The 23,174-nt window shown below is 47.3% G+C and overlaps 1 protein-coding gene across 2 annotated transcripts in view; it reads left to right on the forward strand.

The window, feature by feature from the left end:
• C17H3orf20 (chromosome 17 C3orf20 homolog) overlaps positions 1-23,174 on the forward strand; it is a 30,735-nt gene that overhangs the window by 2,465 nt on the left and 5,096 nt on the right. The window contains exons 2-14 of one of the 2 annotated variants that reach the window (XM_075574633.1): positions 2,265-2,703; positions 4,395-4,511; positions 4,814-4,927; positions 5,007-5,091; positions 5,816-6,016; positions 7,641-7,796; positions 8,620-8,740; positions 9,221-9,355; positions 10,453-10,576; positions 11,097-11,298; positions 12,140-12,470; positions 12,654-12,761; positions 15,883-16,025. In XM_075574633.1, the coding sequence (XP_075430748.1) occupies positions 2,265-2,703; positions 4,395-4,511; positions 4,814-4,927; positions 5,007-5,091; positions 5,816-6,016; positions 7,641-7,796; positions 8,620-8,740; positions 9,221-9,355; positions 10,453-10,576; positions 11,097-11,298; positions 12,140-12,470; positions 12,654-12,761; positions 15,883-16,025 (2,276 nt within the window). The remainder of the gene's footprint in view (positions 1-2,264; positions 2,704-4,394; positions 4,512-4,813; positions 4,928-5,006; positions 5,092-5,815; positions 6,017-7,640; positions 7,797-8,619; positions 8,741-9,220; positions 9,356-10,452; positions 10,577-11,096; positions 11,299-12,139; positions 12,471-12,653; positions 12,762-15,882; positions 16,026-23,174) is intronic. The other variant, XM_075574634.1, reaches the window with a different exon arrangement.

Genomic DNA, 23,174 nt, shown 5'->3' on the forward strand with positions numbered 1-23,174 from the left:
AATAAGTCCCTTTATTTTGTGTTTTTCTGTGCAAAACAGTTTGTCATTTTCAAATACACATACATTACACCCCCCAAATACACACACACACTACCCCCCAATACATGCCCAAACACTACTCCCCCAAATAGACTACTATCCCCCAAATACGCACACAACTACCCCCCCAAATACACACTACCCTCCCCAAATGCACACACTAATACCCCCCCAAATACACACTCTACCCCCCAAATACACACACTACCCTCCCCAAATTCACATACTTATACCCACCAAATATAAACACTAATACCACCCAAATACACATGCTACAACCGTCCCCCAAATAAACACAAACACGTCCCCACGTCCCCACCCCCTCCAAATGCTCACATACACAAACTTACATTGGGCCTGCCTCTCTCCTCTCCGTCCTAGGTTGCTGATCCCCAGCTGCTGCCTCTCTCCCTCACTGTGCTGCTCTTGGCTGCGGGGGGGGGGGGGGCAGCCGGCACTGCTCGGGCTTCTTGTTGCCGCCCGGCATCTCCACAGCTGCTGGCATGCCTCCTGCACTGTTCCTGTTCCACTCCGGGCCTCTCTGTGACATCGGCGCGCACCGGCATCAGAGAGGCCCGGTGTAGGACAATGTTGGAGGCATGCCAGCAGCTGTGGAGATGCCAGGCAGCAACAAAAAGCCCGACCAGCGCCGGCCGGGCCCCCCCGCAGCCAAGAGCAGCACAGTGAGTGAGAGAGGCAGCAGCTGGGGAGCGGCAAACCAGGACAGAGGGGAGCCGCAGGTAGCCGGACCCTGGTATAGACGTTATAAAGGCAGAAAGGACGTTGCAGCTGTGGGTGGAAGCTCCCCATGCTGGTCAGCTGCATCATGCCAGCGTGTTGGTGAATACGGCCCACATCAGTAACATCTCTGTTGCTTTTGCACTGAGGAGAGCGGGACAGTGGGCTATTGGTTGGGGCCAGCAGGAGAAGCCCCCCAACACCCAAGGGCCGCCTGTTGCCCAGCAATGATGTAGACTTGCACAATACAAGGTTTTTACGGGACAGGCAATTTACCACTGCTGAAATCTTTAGGCAGCCATGTGTTTCCTTTATAGTTACTGATCCTTGTAGGCCGGAAGTTTGCATGTGCAGTGGTCCCAGATCTTGAGGTTTCGGTGCAGTCCCTGTTTCTAAACCTTAATCCTGGCCAATTCTACGTCACAACAACCCAGCATTTCTATGGACAAAGCAAGCCCTGAGAACCAGGACTGGTGGAGTCTCATGAGGAGATGGTAGGTTCGCTATACTGTAATCGTTAAATTAAAGAACAATGATCTTGAGGAGTATTAATAGGTCCTGCTTAATGATACAGAGAATCAGTAGACACAATCCTTCAAACTTCCTTCTGTTAAAGAAAATGCCTTAGCCTGCAAAGTAATTTTGTTAAAAATGTTAATATGGTTAAATGTTTTTAGTCTGTAGCAACTCCAAAACACGGTGTTATCTTTAATGAACATGTAACCCCTCTTTATTTTACCTCAGATTATATGGCCTATCACTGAGGTCGGAGCCTGAGTCCTAGGGGTTGCTGTTTAATTCTTATAGTGTGTGGTACATGTTGTATGAGACTGTAGTGACTAGACACAACACAGTGGTAATGAATTATAACAAGCTTTATATACTCATATAGCTATAATTTGCAGTGTTACATATCTCATATGAATCAGTACGGTGAGTCGTAATCGCAGAATCTCTCCATACACATATATACTTAAACACTACCAACAGTGCGAACGCTGTGCAAACAAATAATAACTATTATCTCTGTCCGGCCTCCCAATCATGGGGTACTGGCCTGTAGATCCTGGTGTGCTAGCACAATCGTTGGAGTTCATAAACTGTGTGTGTGTTGCCATCACAGTTCGATCTTTGTGAAGTTATCTCATCCACTCCAACCTGGTGTAATTCCTGCACAGCTGGGCTCTCTAATCTCTCTGTAGTAGCCTCTGTCTGCCTGCTTCCCTCTCCACTGTCAGGTCCTGGTCTCTGCTGGGCCCTGCTGCATGCACTGGACCAGTGGGACAACTCTCTCTCTGCAGTTGCCTCTGTCTTAGGGGTCCTGCATGGACCCTCACTCCCTAAGCTCCCTTTCCAACTGTCATTCCACAGCAGTCACATGGTCCAGTGGAATGTAATTCTTAAATGGGCCATGTCCTGTGCTGATAGCAGACATAGGGGGTTACAAACAAATTAATTGGTCCATATGTGTCCTTAATCTCCTCTAGATGGACCTCCCACAGAAATTAATAACTGACATTGAGAAAAACACAGCCTTTGAAGACATGAAGATAGCTGCTCCAAGTATCCTGAGCGAGCTAACCCAACTGCTTAAGTACTCGCGACAGCACGATTTCCGGCTTCTTAACGGAGTCAAAAACATCTTTGACTTCAGCAGGGAGGAGCTGAAAGTTCCACCCCACAGGAAAACCAACATTGTGTTTCCGAAGGCTCAACTCAAATTCAACATTGACCCAACTCCCATGCCATCTCCCCCGGAATCTGATAAAAGGGGAAAGAACAAGAAGACAACTCCAGTTCAGTCACGCCAAACGCAGGTCTGGAATACAAGCCAGAGTGAGCTGAGCAAATATCGCAGGAAGTTCAAAAGAATACTCCGGGAACTGCAGAGGCTGGAGATCAAAAAAGCGACGAGCTTGTTTTGTGGTAAGAAATTACTTTGGACACAAATGCCAATCCAGACTGGATGTGCATTTATATCCGTGTGTACACTCTGAAAGAAAGGGGGGAGCACATGATAGAGTTTCAAGTACTCCAGGGTTTTTAAGCATGTATCAAGAAGCAGGACTTGTAAGGCAGCTGGTCTAGAGCGAAAAAGAGAAGCGCAATATTAAAACAAAAAGAGCTTCTCTGCGCAGCTTTAAATAAACGATATCTAGAATAACGTGTACAAGTGTTAATGTGATGAAATTTAAAGCGCAATAGAGTGCTGACCACACTATAACTCAAACCAAGATATGCCCAGTAAAAGTGGTGTGATGGTGATTAAGTGAACAAATCACTCACATAATATCTGCAGGGAAATGGTCTGATCACGCGTGACTCTCTCTTAGGAAATACAAGAGGAGTACATAGCATAATACAGTTTAATGGGGGAAGGACACACTCACATTCTCCAAATGATAAATCGCAATGTGTGCTTTAAGGGCACACTCTGGGACTACCGAAATCCTCTGGAACTGGAAGAGTTTCGATGTAGGTCCCCGTTAGCCGCCTGGATACTCCGATCCACATTGTTCAATGGTGACTGTCGGCACTTCCACGTCTACGCATGCAGCAGGTACGGTGTCTCGTGAGGGACTGGACTCTTCCTCACCAGCTACGGAGTCTTCAGAGGGTCAAAAACCCTACGCGTTTCGCCTACTATCTAGTTCGGCTACAACCCCTGAGGAAGCTGGAAGACTCCGTAGCTGATGAGGAAGAGTCCAGTCCCCCACGAGCCACCGTACCTGCTACGTGCGCAGACGTGGAAGTGCTGACGGTCGCCATTGAACAATGTGGATCGGAGTATGCAGGCGGCTAACGGGGACCTACATCGAGACTCTTCCAGTTCCAGAGGATTTCGGTAGTCCCAGAGTGACGAGAGTGTGCCCTTAAAGCACTCATTGCGATTTATCATTTGGAGAATGTGAGTGTGTCCTTCCCCCATTAAATACATTTGTTTGTGCAATAGCCTGTATTATGCTATGTACTCCTCTTGTATTTCCTAAGAGAGAGTCACGCGTGATCAGACCATTTACCTGCAGATATTATGTGAGTGATTTGTTCACTTAATCACCATCACACCACTTTTACTGGGCATATCTTGGTTTGAGTTATAGTGTGGTCAGCACTCTATTGCGCTTTATATTTCATCACATTAGCTGGTCTAGAGAGAGGAATATTTTCTTTAGTAGTAAATGCAGTAATGGGATTAAATTGCACGGAGCAGACTGAGTAAAGCATGGAGATAATGTTGAGTCTATAGTTTCACAATAAGTAGAGGGAATGGGGCAGGCTGGTTTATCCAAGTGGTCCTTACGTTCTTGACTGTCCCGATATTGAGGAATTTTGTTTGCATTGCTTCTGGTTCGGGGGGGGGGGGGAGGAGGTTGGGATTAGCTTGTTTTTTTGGTTAAAACCAGTTTAAAATGGTCTGTGTTGTGATACAGTTAAAGTCCTGTAGCCTTTTCACCACTAAGAGGTTAATAGACTCTAGATCTTGTAACGAGGTCTCCAAAAGTTGGGATGAACAGAGTTGATGTGCAAATGGTCTCTATGTTGTAATACTATATTACCCAAGATGTATCTCAGGTGCGAATGGGACACTCACTGTTATAACACTATCTGCATTCTAGCAGATCATTCAGAAGCCTTCAAGAGACTTATGGACGCAAATCTTACACTATTCAAACAGAAACAGGTGACAGAACAGACCAACAAGGGCCACTCCAACAAAGGCAAGAGAGGTTCAGGTGAGGCGTGGTTTTTAATGTGCTGGTGTCTGGCATCACAACGTTTTGCAGACACACTGAATTTCAACCCATGAAACCAGCTCAGAGACCACAATTTTACTTTCCTGGTGTCTCCACTTTTGGCTTTGATAAGGCACATCATAAGGGAATGTAAGATGTAAAGCAGTAATAGGATTTCTGCACTACGGTAGTGGGAGATATTTTTAACCCCTCCTGCGCTGTTCCCCGGCCACTGAAGTGGGCAAATCAGTTCCCTTTGCATCTCCTGACTTTGTGTTTTGTTTTTTTCCCCCTTTTTTTAGCAGATCCATCTCAGCGGTCACATCCTACCATAATCCTTTCCACCTCCCTGATGCTCCTCCAGCAGTTGTCTGGCACCTGTCTCAAGTGCGCCTTAGTACGCGGGAATAAGCTAAGTAGGTAGCCACCCAACTTCTGATCTAAATGAGGACTCCTTTCCCCTTGTCCTTATGTCTGTTCCTGATGCTCCCACAGGTGCCTTCATGGCCCTCTCTGATCAAATGACCTCTGGACCGAGTCAGTGGACCAAAGATAAGCTACAAGAAGTGATGCAGATCATGTGAGTGTCTAAAGCCTGAGAGGCCAAGACTATAATCATGTTTGCAGGTGATGAGCCAGAAATCGAGGCACTGTCCCTCTAAATTGTTTACCCTCCACAACCCCACTGCCATTGTGTGTTTAAAACAGAGGATTAACAAATCCATTGTCCCAAGAGCTCACAGTCTAATATTTTAGTCACTGAGGCTCAGGGGGATCACGGTATTTTCCCAAGATCATGAGGTCGTAGATCCACATCTCAGATCATAGTAAAATCAGAAGCTAGTTGCTTTACCACTAGGCCATTCCGTGTGTGTGTGTGTGTGTGTGTGTGTGTGTGTGTGTGTGTGTGTGTGTTTGATTAGAATAAGCTATTGGTATGGATGTTTCCATTGAAGTGGGTGAACAAAGTTGGATTCCAGTGTCAGCTACTTGTGACCTTGTGCAAGTCTCTTTATTGGACTTCAGCACCAAAATTAGAGTGTAAGCTCTTCAGGGCAGGTGCTCATTGTGCCTGGCAAATTCTATGTACAGCTCTGCAAACCCTGTCAGTGCTGTTTATAGGAAAGAGAGATAAAAAAAATGATATATACAGTATATAGACAGTTACCTCTTTTTATACTGTAGTCTGCGCCTACACCCTCTCTCTGTGCCCATGGAGCGGCCATGGGTATGACCTCTGTTGCTGGGCCCTAGCAGTGAAGGAGATGAGGTGGGTGAAGGGTCTCCCTCTTTCTTCCTTTCAGAAAGCAGGAGGCTGCAGCTGCCCTTTCCCGGGGCCACACCAAGCCTCTGCTCTTCCAGTATTACGCAAAGAAGATCTCCAAGGTCTCCACACCTGGGGCACCACCCAGTGGCAGTGACACCAAAAGTACAGGGAGCACGCAGAAGAAGACCCGCGTGCCCAAGCTGTGCTGTGCCTTGCCAGATGGGTCCATGTGCATTTAGTATCTTTTCAGAGATTGGAATCTATATGGGGACTTGGCAGGTGGCAACTAGCTCTGTGCTACAATGTGTATCTAGCAATGAACCAGAACCCAGCTTCCTTTACACACACCACTAACACACATATCACACTATGGGGGTTATGCACTAAGCAGTGATAAGTGGGTTTTCTGGGTGCTATGCACAAAGCAGTGATAAGTGCTTTTAAGTGAGATAACTGCCTTTATAGCGTGATACTGCCTGCTGTGAGATTCACAAAGCAGTGATAACAGTGCAGTATAATGCTATAATGGCTATTTAAAAGCACTTATCACTGCTTTGTGAATCTCACAGAATGCAATATCGCGCTATAAAGGCATTTATCTCACTTAAAAGACTTATCACTGCTTTGTGAATCTCACAGAAGGCAGTATCACGCGATAATGGCTTTTTATCTCACTTATAAGCACTTATCACTGCTTAGTGCATAACCCCCTATGTCTCCATGTTTTGGCATGGTATAGTAATGCACTATATATTAGTGTTTGTATACTGCCATGAGCAGGCAGCCAAGGCAAAACTATGTGTCGCAAAGGGAATTCCCAAACAACCAATGATATTGCGCTTGTGTGCGCCTATGTACTAACCTTTCTTCTTTCTCAATTTGCGCTTGAAAATTATCAGCCCACAAATAAGATGTGCAGATGTCAATGGCATCTGGGCACCAAAATACATTTTTGGAACCTGCATCAAAATCGTCTGGCAAGTTAAAAAGCGTTAGTGCAGAATGAGGTTGCCATGTATCAACCAAAAATGTATTTGGTGTCGCTCGGATGTTTCATTATATAACTTAACAAATTGTAGTATTTTCACAGTATGGCTATTTTACATAATATTACACTAATAATTTATATTTGCTAATACTATTTATAAATTAAAAAAAAATGACAAATAATTCCGTTTTTCATTTTAGTTGTATCAATCAACCTATTCAACATAACAGAATCCGTCTAACTTAATTTCAAACAACGACCTGTGCGTCATATGTATGATGTCATATAATGACCTACATATATAGGCCACGCAGTTTATGTAGGTTTGCACTTGTTTTTGGCACTGCAATTCAAATGTAGTCTTGCTACGTATGCCCCATTGTGTTGAGAAATGCTGGGTGGCAGTTGTAGCTGTAATTTATAACCAGGGCTAGCTAGTGCGAGATCTCAGCAGAGCAGTACGCTGAACTCTCGCCTGTGCTTCCTGTCACAGGAAATGACATCAGCACCTTCAACATGGCTGCCCCCTGATCCACAAGTTTCAGGCAGACAGATGTTTCGTTGTTCCACAGAGAATGAGTCCCATGGCACATTGAGAGAGTCCAGGATTTGAAATCTCTTGTATTGATTTATAAACCCTGATGAGTACACTGTTAGTTATTTGGACCCAGGTGGCGGTGGCACTTTGGTATTTCAACCAATACACAAAAAAACGTACAATTCTTTCTATGATAGTGCTGCTTGGGTTGACCCTTTATGTACAAGTGACTTTATGTGGTAGCAGGTTTGTCATTCTTTGACAAGCTTTTGGTGCCAGGAACATGATGAGGTTCTGACTAGTTGTGTTGGAGAGTCCTTGACTTGTCTCCTTCAGCTATCCCTCAGGACACCTGGCTATGTGCCAGCTCACTTTCTTCATGGGAATCTCTCGCTCGTTCCTCTACCTCTTTGAAGACGCTCCTAGTTTGGCCTTCTTGGCTTCATTTGTATCGGACGGCATGGGATGCGTTTATTATAATGAACCCAGCTGGTAAGGGAGTCTCTGTGAGTTGGATGGGGGTAGACTGGCTTTGGCATTTTAAAAAAAGCTTTAACAATGTTTCTACCATGTAAAAAGCACTTTGGACTTGGGTTATCACCTGGATTATCATTGAATGTACTAATTGGAACTAAGAGCTAATTTGCTAAACAGACATTTATGGTAAAACTATTAGTATGTGTAATAAATATTATTTCAATAAGTGGTAGTTAATACTTTCACTGCTAGATGGATTCGCATCACACTGTTATACAGGTCCATTCATATACATAGTCTTGTAAAACTGTGTTCGAGGTAGAACAAAATGTGTGCTTTGCATCTCCGCTCCGAAGAGCTTGCAGTCTAATTCTTGATGCTTGAGGCACCGGAAAACAAAGGGGCTTGTCCCAATGTGGCACAAAGCGTGAATTCATTATGGAACTGAGGCTTCCCCTTCTTGGGTCAATGATAATACTAATAAAATGTTCTTGTATAGCGCTGCTAGTTGTACGAGATAAAGTGACTCGCCCAAGGTCACAAGGAGCCGACACCGAGAATTGAACCAGGTTCCCCTGCTTCAAACTCAGTGTCAGTCAGTATCTTTACTCACTGAGCCGCTCCTTCTCCTTCAATGTTTTAAATACAGAACTACTACACCTCTGCTTTGTACATCCAACAGGGAACAGATTAATTTGCAGGGAACAAACAATTTAACCCAAAATCCCAAGCATAAATAGAACATGTGGCAGTTAGATAATGTCGAGGGCTAGCAGTCTATCACCATGCACTGTGTCCTGTCAGCCTGCTGTCTGTGTTCCTCTGTATTCCCTTTCAGCTGTTCCATTGCATTGATCATGGATACCTTGGGAGGACTGATAAGGGATATCAATGGGTATGTGGTCTATACCTGGGATTGGACTGCCACGGCCCTTCCTCCACGGACCTTCGTGTTTAAGGTGATCTTTTGTATCTCAATGTGTCAGAGTAGAGACTGGTAACATGATTCTGAGCAATATCAAAGCATCTTTTATTTTTAAAGTACATTACATTGACAGCAGTCCTTTGGAGGTACTTCTGGATCACAGTCAACAGCTAAGTTCCTAGCTCCGAAACTGTCCCAAAAACACTAGATTTGCAGAAGAACAGAAATGTACCATGGAAAGCAATGGTATTTTACATATTGATAAGTGTGAGGCTTCTTTTCTCTGATTTTGCAGCAGGAAGATACCCAAACATATGTTTACTTGACTACTATTTAAGTTTAGCTTCTGCGTCACTGTAGGTGAATACACTGGTGTATATACCTATATGTCCAACTCGGAGGCCTGCTTAAGAAATATCATCAATCCTCTGAGTTTACAAGTTCTGATTATAAATGTTGTATAAATATGAGGAAAGCCCCAGACTCTGGTCCATGAGACTTGTTGTTTCCACAGATTAGTGAACATTTGACGTTGCAAGTCTTTAGCCAGACCTCCGTCTCGGTGGTCTTCAACTGCCAGGAAGATACCATCACCGTTCCCCTGCGGTCTCCTTCACCAACTGTGCACCAACCCGTGACAAGGAAATCGGTGAGGGCAAACACACCACGGTTCATGTTAATCAAATCATACTCCAAAACACAACCTAAAATAGTGACCGTATGAATGGTTGGTCCAGGATTTGCCGCTTCCAGTTGCAAGGGGCAAAAATCATCTTTATGATAAGATTTGAAAAGATGTTTGCATAGACTAATCGGTGGGCTGGTCAAAAATGACATTTATTGAAGATTATCTGTGTTTTTGTTGAGCGAGACGCAACATTTCTTGTCCAGGGGATCTCATCTCATGTCTATAGGGACAAATCATTTCTCGGAGATTGGGTTCCATGATATTCTGTGGACTGCCCTGTCCAGCCATACTGATGTTTTGTCAGGACTGCTTTGTTTCCCTTTGGATTGATTTATTAGCTGTAATTATTGGTGGTCTCCACGCATGATTTTGTTGATCTTTATTCTCCAACGACCACAGTTATTTGTGTTTCCATACTCGATATTACTATATCTTACAGCATGTACGTTGTCCACCCACCATGCTTTAAACCCGATCTGTTTCCATGATCCGAGCTTTGTCTCAGTGTTTGCCATTCAGAGGCGGCCTCTTTGCACCTTCCAGCTCTTCCCAAAGGCTGCATCGACCTTTTCCCTGAAACCCCTATAACATCCTTAGCATTGTAACATACTGTTCTCTGCCTAGGTTCATCCCATTGTCTGCCCATTTCTCCAAATATTTATATTACAAGTGCACTTTTAGCAAAGAGTTGGCCACAGGAAGATCCTTTTCATGTTCACAAAACCGATAAATAATCACATTTATGAAGTTTCATTTTAGTCTTAAAAAAAAAGCTATCAGTGGCCAAAGAAGAGTGTTTATAAAAAGCCTCAGCTATACGCTTCAGTTAGACAGTCAAGAGATCTTCTATAGACAGGTGTTTCTTTTTTCCTTCACACCCACTGCCCATGCAAAACACAAAGGGGTAAGTATCCTTATAACACTAGAGCATTGACTGCCTTAGGAAGACTTCTGATGGTGCTAATGTTTGGTCTGGGAGACCCTGACAAAGCACTAAAGGACCCACCACCAAGCTGTTTGACTCCTGCCAGTGACCTCCTCATTGTGTCTCACTGCAGATGGTGTTTCAGCTGAATGAGGAGGCGGAGAAGCGGGAGCCGCTCCATAGGGCCATGTTGGACCTGAAGAAGCAGTTTTGGCACAGCATCAAGCAGTTCACCAAGACGGTTCACCTCGCTGCGGGTAATGTGTGCTCCAGCAGAAGGGTGGTTACATCTCTATGTACATTAGTTGAGCCGTCTAAAGCTAACTGGTCATCGCATACTAAACTTCTTTAGAACCCATTGGGTGAAGTCACTTAAAAATTTGTTGTACTGTTCCTAACTTAAAAATGTATTGCACATTGTGGTAAATCTATTTAGAGATTTACTTTTATATTTGGTAAAGCAGGAATGGAAAGGTTATGTATGAAATAAATCCTTCCAAATAGAAATAGTAGTGGAAACCATACATTTGTCAATCAAAAAGTTTTGGTTGCCTGCGGCTGTAAATATAAAGGTTGCGGTACTCCCCAATGTGCTGTCACATCTCCACCACTGGTGGAACCCCTTCTAGCTTGAACAGAATTCCATGGGGTTCCCCACCCTGGTATACCGAGTGAAACACTGGAAGCCGCTCGCATTGATCTTCTGGTTATTTTGTGACACTTTGTATCTGGAATCAGAGTAAAGATTCCGCTCTGTCTCCTTCCATTTCTCCGCAGTCCGGAAGTTCCCGTCTCCCTGGCACGGGCAACACACGCTGTCTCCCCCTGGGGTCACACACACAAGGGCGGCCACCAAGAGCCCCACAGAGTTCACCGCTGTCACGCCGAAGGTGATGACCCCCAAGGCTCTTAGTCCTGGTCCGCACGGGGGCCCCGCTGCTCAGCTGCTGGAATGGAAACAACCAAAGACGACGTTAAGGTTTGTAGCGCTACATTGTATAGCAATGTGTGGGGCGTGTTTAACCCCTGCATTACTGGAGGGGTCATGTAACTCATTACAGAGCACTGCGTTTATAAGCGTTCTAGATAGAGATCGAGGTCACATAACATCTTTATAAGAAAATGATGAAGAGAACCCAGACACGCCCTACTGTTTTGTACACTCTGCACGAGGGGTATAAAAAGGCGCCTTTTGGTAGAATCATTGCATAAATTAAATTAAAAATAGTAATTTTGCTCAGCACAAACTCGCCAGAGAAACCTCCCTGTGTGTAGAGAGGGGCGACTTTTGGGGGCGAATTTGGATCAACAGCAGATGGGCTGGTTCCTCGGGTCCGCGGATTTCAGCGAATAGATCTCAAAAAGGGCGGTTCGCGTTTTGCAAATGTTTTATTATTATTACCGATACGTTCCGTGGATTCCGGCGGGTTGTATCTAGGGCGGGTTTTTAGGAATCTGCGTGGATTCAAACTGGTCAAATCCGTTTACGGATTTTACGCAGCAAAACGGATTTTTTTTTGGGGGGGGTGTGTGAGAATCCGGGAGGTGGATTTGCCCGTCTCTAATTGTGCGAAAACTCCTTGTTCACACACACAGACACACACACGGATCCAACCAGTAATATTGTGTCACCAAATAGCAACTGGAGTTGTCAAATTGAATATTTCCTGACTGCAGAGGAGCAGCCTTGTTTAACCCCTTCATGGCTGGAAAGGTTAGCAATGCAGCATTGTATTGCATGAGATGGATAGAAAGATAGATACATAGATAGCTTTGAAGTGTGTTCCACTAAAAGTGTTACAGCCCCTCCTGTCCCGCAGGGCAAAACCTTTTGTTTCAGCGGAAGAGCAGTTGTCCTCCACGATTTCCGATGACACGTGTCCGCCCCCTGCTGTGCACTGCCCGGTGGTGCTGCGGAGGTGGCTAAGCGGGGTCCTCTCCGACTCTGAGTGTAGGTGCTTCTTGACGATTCCGAGCGTCACAGACCTGGAGCTGGACGTGTTTGTTAGGGCCCCCCGGGAACTTCCCCACCAGATCCTGGTGCTGGGAGTCGTGTCCTCCCAGAATCCCAAGCGATCGGCCTTCCTGGAGAACATTCTGGAGGAGCTGTACTCACAGAGGAAAAACCGAGGCCGCTCGCCCTGCTTGCAGGTGAGGACAGGCGGCGGTGGCAGAGGTGCAAATACTGGGGGGTGCAGCCGGTTGCACGGGCGGAAAGTATAAACATGTCTTTTCCCGCCGGGGGCTCGCACGGCTGGCTCTTCTGGCCGTCAAGGGGTTAAACACCCCCCCCCCCCCCTCCCCCTCACACCTTTCTCTCTTTCTCTCTATCAGTGCAAACTGGACCCATATCGATTCCTGAAGTATGACGTGGATAGCTCCCTCGCGCCCGGTGCCGCTCTGCTGGTGGAGAGAAACTGTGCAGCTCCAGGATTTACCCTGGTGAGAAGATCATCAATATATTAGAACAGACTTGACATGGAGGTCTCTTATGGTGTGTGTAGACATGGAGGTCCCTTACGGTGTGTGTAGACATGGAGGTCTCTTATGGTATGTGTAGACATGGAGGTCTCTTATGGTGTGTGTAGACATGGAGGTCTCTTATGGTGTGTGTAGACATGGAGGTCTCTTACGGTGTGTGTAGACATGGAAGTCTCTTACGTGTGTGTAGACATGGAGGTCTCTTACGGTGTGTGTAGACATGGAGGTCTCTTGCGGTGTGTGTAGACATGGAGGTCTCTTGCGGTGTGTGTAGATATGGAGGTCTCTTATGGTTTGTGTAGACATGGAGGTTTCTTATGGTGTGTGCAGACATGGAGGTCTCTTACGGTGTGTGTAGACATGGAGGTCTCTTACGGTGTGTGTAGCGTAGGATGTGCTAAGGGCTGTGGTGCATTAGGAAGTCTAATGTGACCTGGAAGTTGTTGCATGAAGTCCTGATTAACTCCAGTGTTCAGGCTGATTGCTCATCCACAATCTACTCCCCTACCAATGACCTGTCCAGGAAATCAATGCTATTGGCTGAAGCTGCACCTGAGATCCCAGCACACACACAGCTGATTGAAGCCTGATAATGAGCATAATGTATAGTCAGGAGAACATGGATGGTCCCTATTTTCAGTGCGCGTGCACACACACACACACGCACACACGCACGCACGCACACACACAACCAGAAACACACACACAACTAGGCACACACACACAGCCTGAAACACACACACACACACACACAGTGGTCAGAACACACACACAGACTGAAACACACACACACACCCAGGCACAAACACACAACCAGAGATGAGAACAGACATTATGGGCTCTTATACGGACCAAACCCCCTCTGTGCAACCCCCGCTCACTATGTCATACGGCAGCCTCCTCTCTAATAACGTGTATACCTCACATAGCATGTAATGCTTGATTGCTACCACCAGAGGGTGCTACAAGCACACGTTACTGCTATGACCAGGCACAGGGTACAGGAAGTCCTCGTTATCCAACGTTTCACGTTACAATGAATGACATATCCGACGCTTTACAATGCAACCCCAAGGGCCGTTTCCCGAAACCTGAATGCGTTATCCAACGCTCAGCGCCACTGATTAACATGGGACTCACTTTACAACGGTTTCACTATCCAACGCTACTTCCAGAACGGGTCCCGTTGGATAACCGAGGACCGCCTGTATGTGCTAAATTGCTAATTGATGTGTTTCCTATACAGCTCTGGTCAGTGTGCGCAGCGCTGTACATCGCATTTTGCAGGTACAGTGAATCTCTGCCCCATAAAGATAAAAGGCAGGGCTGCCTGGGCACGCCGGACCTCTTACCACCTCCGGAGACGGAATCGCCTCCTGCTACCGTACGACGACGCATCGCTTTGATGATGCGATGTCACGCGATGCGCTGGGCCTCTTGTCCGCCCTCACGTCCCCGTGACGTTGCATCATCGCGTGGTAACAGCAGGAGATGCCGGCGCTTACAGAGACCCCGCACGCTCCCCTGGGCCTACTCCGGTAATCACTGTTTAAATGTTGTGGTGATTATTTGAACCCCCTCAATATTTAAACTGTGATTACGGAAGGCGGGCCAAGGGAGGGCGCGGGGTCCAGGTGCACCGCCATCAAGCCAGCTCTGGGCCTGGCCCAAGGTCACAAGGAGACAGTGGCAGAACCACTGTCCCGGTGAACCCGGTAACATCAGGTGGCGCAACTTCAGAGTCCAGCTGCCGGGACCTTTGGCAGGACCTCTGCTTACTGATGGGCCCGGCTTTACTCTCTCCCCTGTGTCCCGATTGGCGACGGAAGTTAGGTCCCCATCTGCCCGCAAGCTTCAAAGACGCTGGAAAGGAGCCCCCCCCCCTCCCCACCCACCACACAGGTGCAATCACTGGGGGTGTGGTGTATGTGGTGATTGAGTGTGTGTGAGAAGGGAGGGGGGCGGTGTGATTGAGTGGCTGTGTGATTGAGTATGTGAGGGAGGGGAGATTATGTGTGTGAGTGGGATTGATAGATGGAAGTGGGGGGAGAATAGGAGAGAGGGCGGCAGATGAGAGAGAGAGAGGGGGGGAGATTAGGAGAGAGAGCAGTGGATGAGAGAGAGAAGAGGGAAGAGAGAGCGAGAGAGAGGGGGGAGATTAGGAGAGAGAACGGTGGATGAAAGAGAGGGGAAAGAGAGAGAGAGAGGGGGGAGATTAGGAGAGAGCAGTGGATGAGAGAGAGAGGAGGGAAGAGAGAGCGAGAGAGAGAGGGGGAGATTAGGAGAGAGAATGGTGGATGAAAGAGAGGGGAGAGAGAGAGAGAGAGAGAGAGAGAGAGAGAGAGGGGATATTAGGAGAGAGCAGTGGATGAGAGAGAGGGGGGGAGATTAGGAGAGAGAGCAGTGGATGAGGGAGAGAGAGGGGGGAAGATTAGAATAGAGAGAGGTGGATGAGCGATATAATTTTTTTTTCAGGGGGTCCCAGCAATTCTAGTGCCGCCGCTGCAAGGAGACCCCACACTGGTATTCAAACTAGGTTTAACCCTGTAAAGGCAGCAACAGTACCACTCAGCTTCTCCTTCGGGACTTTCACCTCTGCACATTTACAGCTCCCTTTCTATATGACAAGAAGGCTGTATATACAGCTCCATTATTCACCCAGGCTTTTTATTCCTTTTATTGTTTTGTTTAAACTAATGGGATTGCCAAGAGATAGTGGAAGAGCAATCATTTCCAGGGAAGGTTACAATTATATAACACTGGAATTAAATAGAATACATTTATACACAAGAAGCAAATACGTGACGTTTTTATTGCAAGGGGGTTTATTCTCAGGACGTTTTCGGCCGTAATTCCTCATTGAAGTGCTATGGAAGTCAGTTACATTAAGGAGCTGTTTGTGAGGCTTTCTCTGCCCTAAAACTTGCTCTGGAACGTATTGCGAGAACCAAAAGGTGCTGCTGACGCCTGGGAAGTCCGACCCAAATATTAGATACTTTTGCAAAGTGCTGCAGGCCCTCTCTGGCAGCGAGGGGTTAAATCCGTCATTATTGGCAGTGGTCTCGTTCTTCTGCACCCCCAGATGTACACCAGAGGAAGGCTGATTTTCGGGGGTTCCATTCTAAATGGTTACGGCTGCACTAAGAAGGACCTCCTGCAGCAGATCAGGCAGGCGGCCAGAGACGGCAGAGCCGGGCGCTTCCTCCCAGACAACTTCAAGTTCAGGTGGGTGAAGAGAGACCGTGTCCTAGGAGCCCGTCACTCCCAAAGCAAGGGGACAGTGACACACAGTGGGAGAGCCCTAATGACCCGGGAGTCCGTCCTTCCTGCCAAGAGGGTGACAGTCCGTTACACAGAGACTGTAGGGATCCATCGGCCATCTAGCCTGTCCTTCCCACGGTTGGATGACACTATGTGGGCACATGACTTATCAAGCTTGTCCCTCGTACAGATGGGACTGGTGGCCCAATGGTACTTTACCTCCAACCAGAGTTACACACATGGCCTAGCAATCCTGTCCCTCCCACTGCAGGGTGACAGACAGAAAAGATGTACCATACAGCTGATACTGTCACTACCGCGGGATATGAACTAAACGACTCATACTGTATGAACCTCCAGTGTTAAGGTACCAGAGGGAGGTGTTCCTTTGCTGTGTTTCAGAACTGTGCTGTTCATTCCACAATTCCTTTTGGGTTGAGTTTCGTTTGCTTGAGGTCCCAGAATCCTTTGCGTCCTTTGACTTCCAAAACACCTGCCTTGATTTTATAGTGCCCATGTATACGGGATGCGTCCGCTGGTATATACAGCCCCACAGTGAGAGGGGAGGGCGGAGACTGTCCGAAGATGGACTGGCTTATACATGCCGTCCTTTGGGAGCGGCAGATTGTCACTGTGTTCTCGCAGCTGAATGTGACGCTGAACTGGCGCAGGTGTCCAATTGCAGGTTAACCCCATCAGCGCTGGAAGAACTTGTACCACATTGTTGAGCACGTACAGGTAGTCCTCGCTATCCAACGTTTCACTTTACAATGACTGGCATATCCAACGCTTTACAATGCCTCCCTATGGGACCGTTTTCCGACGCCGGAATGCATTTTCCGCCGCTCACCGCCGCTGATTAACACGGGACTCACTTTACAACGGTTTCACTACCCAACGCTACTCCCAGACCGGATTCCGTTGGATAACCGAGGACTGTCTGTAGAGATTTGCCAAGCATGGCCCGAGTCTCCCTCGCTGGCAGTCTCACTCATGTTGAGTGTGTCTCGTGCATCGGAAGACGCCTCAGTTTTGAGGACGCTATGTAGAACAGCTGTCTCAGACATCACATCTATATATCGGGAGGGTACATTTGGTTCATTCCAGCTGCAGATCCACTTGTCCAAGATATCAAGACACAACAATTCCAATAAGTGACATTTGGGGATTCTGCCCCCAAAATAACCATTTTAGTGGAATAATGCTGATTTTAGTGGAATAATGCTGATTTTAGAGCATGAGAATGCATTTTTCTTTTTCTTCCAGTGGGTGATTTTGATGCATTTAATATAAGATGTTATCCCTACCATATCCGTGTTGGATATGGTAACGCAGATAAAAAGTGATGGGTATTGTAGGTTATAATAGGGTGAGCACTGGGTTCTTAGTGCAGACACAAGCTCACTTATCTCTGGGTTTGCACTACATTGCACAGCGGGGCTACGTGCGACTCTATTCCCAAACTTATGGTAGACGGTTAATGAATATTAAGTTGTGTGGCATTCACTGCAAGATCGTTAATCACACGCGTCTAATCTTCAAAGTAGATTCTGCTCGGGACGCTAATTAATACTCACTAATTGTGATGCGCTGCTGCTATTTCTCAAACATTTTTAAGAGTAGAATTGATTGTTGCTGATGGAGAGAAATTGCAGCGATCCCACGCCTCCCCGTTTCCGACCCCGGTTATCGATGCCGTGTTATTGAGAGGGAGGAGGTCAGGGCGAGTGTGCGATGAGACTGATATCACACCCTGCTGGGGTCTCCCGGGTGCAAAACTAGTGCAAAACTAGTGCAAAAAACTGCACCACGTTTCAGAGATTAAAAAACTCTGATTTCAGTGGGATTTTTACCCTGGCTAAATTTGGTAAATGTATGGTTTTGAAGGCATCAGGCAAAGCAGATAAATGGTATATAATATATATATATGTATATATATATATATATATATATATATATATATATATATATATATATATATATATCTCCAATAAAGAATATCACTTGTGAGCACATTCACATGTCTTAGACAGGTCTGCAACCCTGCCTTTAAACCATTATCACCTAGCAAACAGTGCTCCCACTGCAGCAAGGGATTCTGGGAAATGACATGCAAATAAGCGCACAATGTGTCACCTTTTGCCTGGAATATCCATTCACATGGTGCCCATTTAAGCAAATGCAATACATCGCCATTCAAACGGTGGAGGTTTTTTGTTGCCTTTTTCACCCACCATAATTTAAAAATGTATATGGTGTATGTGTGTGTGTGTGTGTGTGTGTGTGTGTGTGTGTGTGTGTGTGTGTGTGTGTGTGTGTGTGTGTGTGTGTGTGTGTATATATATATATATATATATATATATATATATATATATATATATATATATATGAGAGATTTAAAAGCCTAAATGGGAGGAGGTCTCCCATCAGACCCAGATAAATTCAAATCAGCACTGCCTGTGAGCTGATCTTTTATCTAGAACTGGAGTAAAGATTTGGGGAGCTTTTTGCTGTCACCCCAAGTATTCCAGAGTGGTACAATAAGGGATAAAGGCCTATATTTACTAAACAGCTTTTTGCCATATACATATGTTGACTTAAATGGGCTTGGGGGTCTTATGGCAGAAGGCTGCTTAGTAAACATGGCCCGCTCTACAAACTGATATACCAATATAATGGCAGATTATTGCATACCACTGGTCTGAAGAGCTTACACTCTAAAAGAGGTGTATGGCTGATCATTGGGCAGAGTTTGCAATGCATTGCAGGCCCCTCGTGTGAGTGAAAGGGTAAACATCGCTGTTATTACTGATGGGGGGCAGGTTCATTGCCAGCATCGGGTCTGAGTCCTGCGGAAGTACGCAATCTCTTCCAATACATTAGCACCTCGCCCCCAGCGAGTCTCTCACCCCCAGCGAGTCTCACGCCCCCAGCGAGTCTCTCACCCCCAGCGAGTGTCTCGGCCCCCAGCGAGTCTCTCGGCCCCCAGCGAGTCTCTCGCCCCCAGCGAGTCTCTCGCCCCCAGCGAGTCTCTCGCCCCCAGCGAGTCTCACGCCCCCAGCGAGTCTCTCGCCCCCAGCGAGTCTCTCGCCCCCAGCGAGTCTCTCGCCCCCAGCGAGTCTCACACCCTCAGCGAGTCTCTCACCCCAGCGAGTCTCTCACCCCCAGCGAGTCTCACGCCCCCAGCGAGTCTCCCGCCCCCAGCGAGTCTCACGCCCCCAGCGAGTCTCTCGCCCCCCAGCGTGTCTCTCAACCCCAGTGAGTCTCTCGGCCCCAGCGAGTCTCTCACCCCCAGCGAGTATCTCGGCCCCCAGCGAGTCTCTCGGCCCCCAGCGAGTCTCTCACCCCCAGCGAGTCTCTCGCCCCCAGCGAGTCTCTCACCCCCAGCGAGTCTCTCACCCCCAGCGAGTCACTCACCCCCAGCGAGTCTCTCGCCCCCAGCGAGTCTCTCGGCCCCCAGCGAGTCTCTCGCCCCAGACTGCATTACGGCTCCGGTATTTTGTCAGGGTACCAGCCCATTGCCGTGAATAATTGACTTCCGCATCCCGGGCTAATAGTCGTAATGCTGGAGAATTAGAGTGAGTGACGGAGGGGTGTGCAGGGCGACCTGCAGCTGGGAAGTGGTGGGAGCCGAGGGCTCGGCCTCGGCATGGTTATTGTCACCGGTGACTCACCGCTCTTACATTGTTACCAGAAGCCCAAGTTGGGAAGAGAAAAGGTTCTCACCAATTAAGCTCTGCTAGCAACCGGATAATCAATTTAACAAAGCAATTAATCTGTAAAGCATCCCCACTCCCCGGGGAAAACAATAGGGACAACAGTACTGGAGTTAATTGAGTTGGAGTTAATTAATAAAGAAATTGGACACCACTCGACAGCCAAGTGGAGCGGTGGGTTAGAACCCAAATACAAAGTGCTGACCCCCATGCGTCAAGATTCAGTGGCTGAGCCCGGCCTGGTGAAAATGAACGTGCTGCATTGTATATGAGTGCTGAGTATCTGTATACTCTTCTAGCCTGTACCTACTAGAGACGGTAGAACGTAGTTTTTGTTTAAGCTGATTTTACGACTAGCTTTTTCACCCACAGAAACAGAGACCCTCCCTATAATAGGGGCTATTCCGTTGGTATTTGGGGGGTTTAATTGCATTAGGACAGGTGTAAGGCAATTGCCCCCATGTTATTCCACTCATACCCTACTACCTTAGACTGTAAGCTTCTCAGGTTTCAGTACTACAGACAAAGGGGCCCACCCCCGTCTGCAAGTCTCCCAATATACCAGGTAGATTGTAAGTTCTTCAGGGTAGTGACTACCTTTGTATTATGTTCTTATTTACTTGTTACACTCCTCCCAGTGTGTGTACTTTATTCCCCTGTATTGTAGCTTTGTACAGCGGTGCGTACACTGTTGGAGCTCTATAAATGAAATGATACTGTACATACATATATTCTTACTTTCGTGTTACTGTATTACTTTGTGATAACCTACAGCAAGGGTGCAGCTCAACTCCAGTCCTCCACCCCCCCCCCCCCCCCCGAACAGGTCAGGTTTTCAAGATATCCCCACTTCAGCACAGGTGGCTCCCTTGTATCCCTTACATACCTCACTGTATCCCTTACGTACCTCACGTATCCCTTACGTACCTCACGTATCCCTTACGTACCTCACCGTATCCCTTACGTACCTCACCGTATCCCTTACGTACCTCACCGTATCCCTTACATACCTCACCGTATCCCTTACGTACTGCACGTATCCCTTACGTACCTCACGTATCCCTTACGTACCTCACAGTATCCCTTACATACCTCACCGTATCCCTTACGTACCTCACGTATCCCTTACGTACCTCACGTATCCCTTACGTACCTCACGTATCCCTTACGTACCTCACGTATCCCTTACGTACCTCACGTATCCCTTACGTACCTCACGTATCCCTTACGTACCTCACCGTATCCCTTACGTACCTCACGTATCCCTTACATACCTCACCGTATCCCTTACGTACCTCACCTATCCCTTACGTACCTCACCGTATCCCTTACGTACCTCACCGAATCCCTTACGTACCTCACGTATCCCTTACGTACCTCACGTATCCCTTACGTACCTCACGTATCCCTTACGTACCTCACGTATCCCTTACGTACCTCACGTATCCCTTACGTACCTCACGTATCCCTTACGTACCTCACCGTATACCTTACGTACCTCACCGTATCCCTTACGTACCTCACCGTATCCCTTACGTACCTCACCGTATCCCTTACGTACCTCACGTATCCCTTAGGTACCTCACGTATCGCTTACGTACCTCACCGTATCCCTTACGTACCTCACGTATCCCTTACGTACCTCACGTATCCCTTACGTACCTCACGTATCCCTTACGTACCTCACGTATCCCTTACGTACCTCACGTATCCCTTACGTACCTCACGTATCCCTTACGTACCTCACCGTATCCCTTACGTACCTCACCGTATCCCTTACGTACCTCACCGTATCCCTTACGTCCCTCACGTATCCCTTACGTACCTCACCGTATCCCTTACGTCCCTCACGTATCCCTTACGTACCTCACCGTATCCCTTACGTACCTCACGTATCCCTTACGTACCTCACGTATCCCTTACGTACCGCACAGTATCCCTTACGTACCTCACGTATCCCTTACGTACCTCACCGTATCCCTTACGTACCTCACGTATCCCTTACGTACCTCACGTATCCCTTACGTACCTCACGTATCCCTTACGTACCTCACCGTATCCCTTACGTACCTCACCGTATCCCTTACATACCTCACGTATCCCTTACGTACCTCACGTATCCCTTACGTACCTCACCGTATCCCTTACGTACCTCACGTATCCCTTACGTACCTCACGTATCCCTTACGTACCTCACGTATCCCTTACGTACCTCACCGTATCCCTTACATACCTCACGTATCCCTTACATACCTCACGTATCCCTTACGTACCTCACGTATCCCTTACGTACCTCACCGTATCCCTTACGTACCTCACCGTATCCCTTACATATCGCACAGTATCCCTTACATACCTCACCGTATCCCTTACGTACCTCACGTATCCCTTACATACCTCACCGTATCCCTTACGTACCTCACCGTATCCCTTACATACCGCACCGTATCCCTTACATACCTCACCGTATCCCTTACATACCTCACGTATCCCTTACATACCTCACGTATCCCTTACGTACCTCACCGTTTCCCTTACGTACATCACGTATCCCTTACATACCTCACCGTATCCCTTACATACCGCACCGTATCCCTTACATACCTCACCGTATCCCTTACATACCTCACGTATCCCTTACGTACCTCACCGTTTCCCTTACGTACATCACGTATCCCTTACGTACCTCACCGTATCCCTTACGTACCTCACGTATCCCTTACATACCGCACAGAATCCCTTACGTACCTCGCAGTTTCCCTTACATACCTCACGTATCCCTTACGTACCTCACCGTATCCTTTACGTACCTCACCGTATCCCTTACGTACCTCACCGTATCCCTTACGTACCTCACGTATCCCTTACGTACCTCACGTATCCCTTACGTACCTCACCGTATCCCTTACATACCTCACCGTTTCCCTTACATACCTCACCGTATCCCTTACATACCTCACGTATCCCTTACGTACCTCACCGTATCCCTTACGTACCTCACCGTTTCCCTTACATACCGCACAGTATCCCTTACGTACCTCACCGTTTCCCTTACGTACCTCACCGTATCCCTTACGTACCTCACGTATCCCTTACGTACCTCACCGTATCCCTTACGTACCTCACGTATCCCTTACGTACCTCACCGTTTCCCTTACATACCTCACGTATCCCTTACGTACCTCACCGTTTCCCTTACGTACCTCACCGTTTCCCTTACATACCTCACCGTATCCCTTACGTACCTCACCGTATCCCTTACGTACCTCACCGTATCCCTTACGTACCTCACGTATCCCTTACATACCTCACCGTATCCCTTACGTCCCTCACGTATCCCTTACGTACCTCACCGTATCCCTTACGTACCTCACCGTATCCCTTACGTACCTCACCG

This window comes from Ascaphus truei, chromosome 17 (genome assembly GCF_040206685.1).
Source record: "Ascaphus truei isolate aAscTru1 chromosome 17, aAscTru1.hap1, whole genome shotgun sequence".
Lineage (NCBI taxonomy): Eukaryota > Metazoa > Chordata > Amphibia > Anura > Ascaphidae > Ascaphus > Ascaphus truei.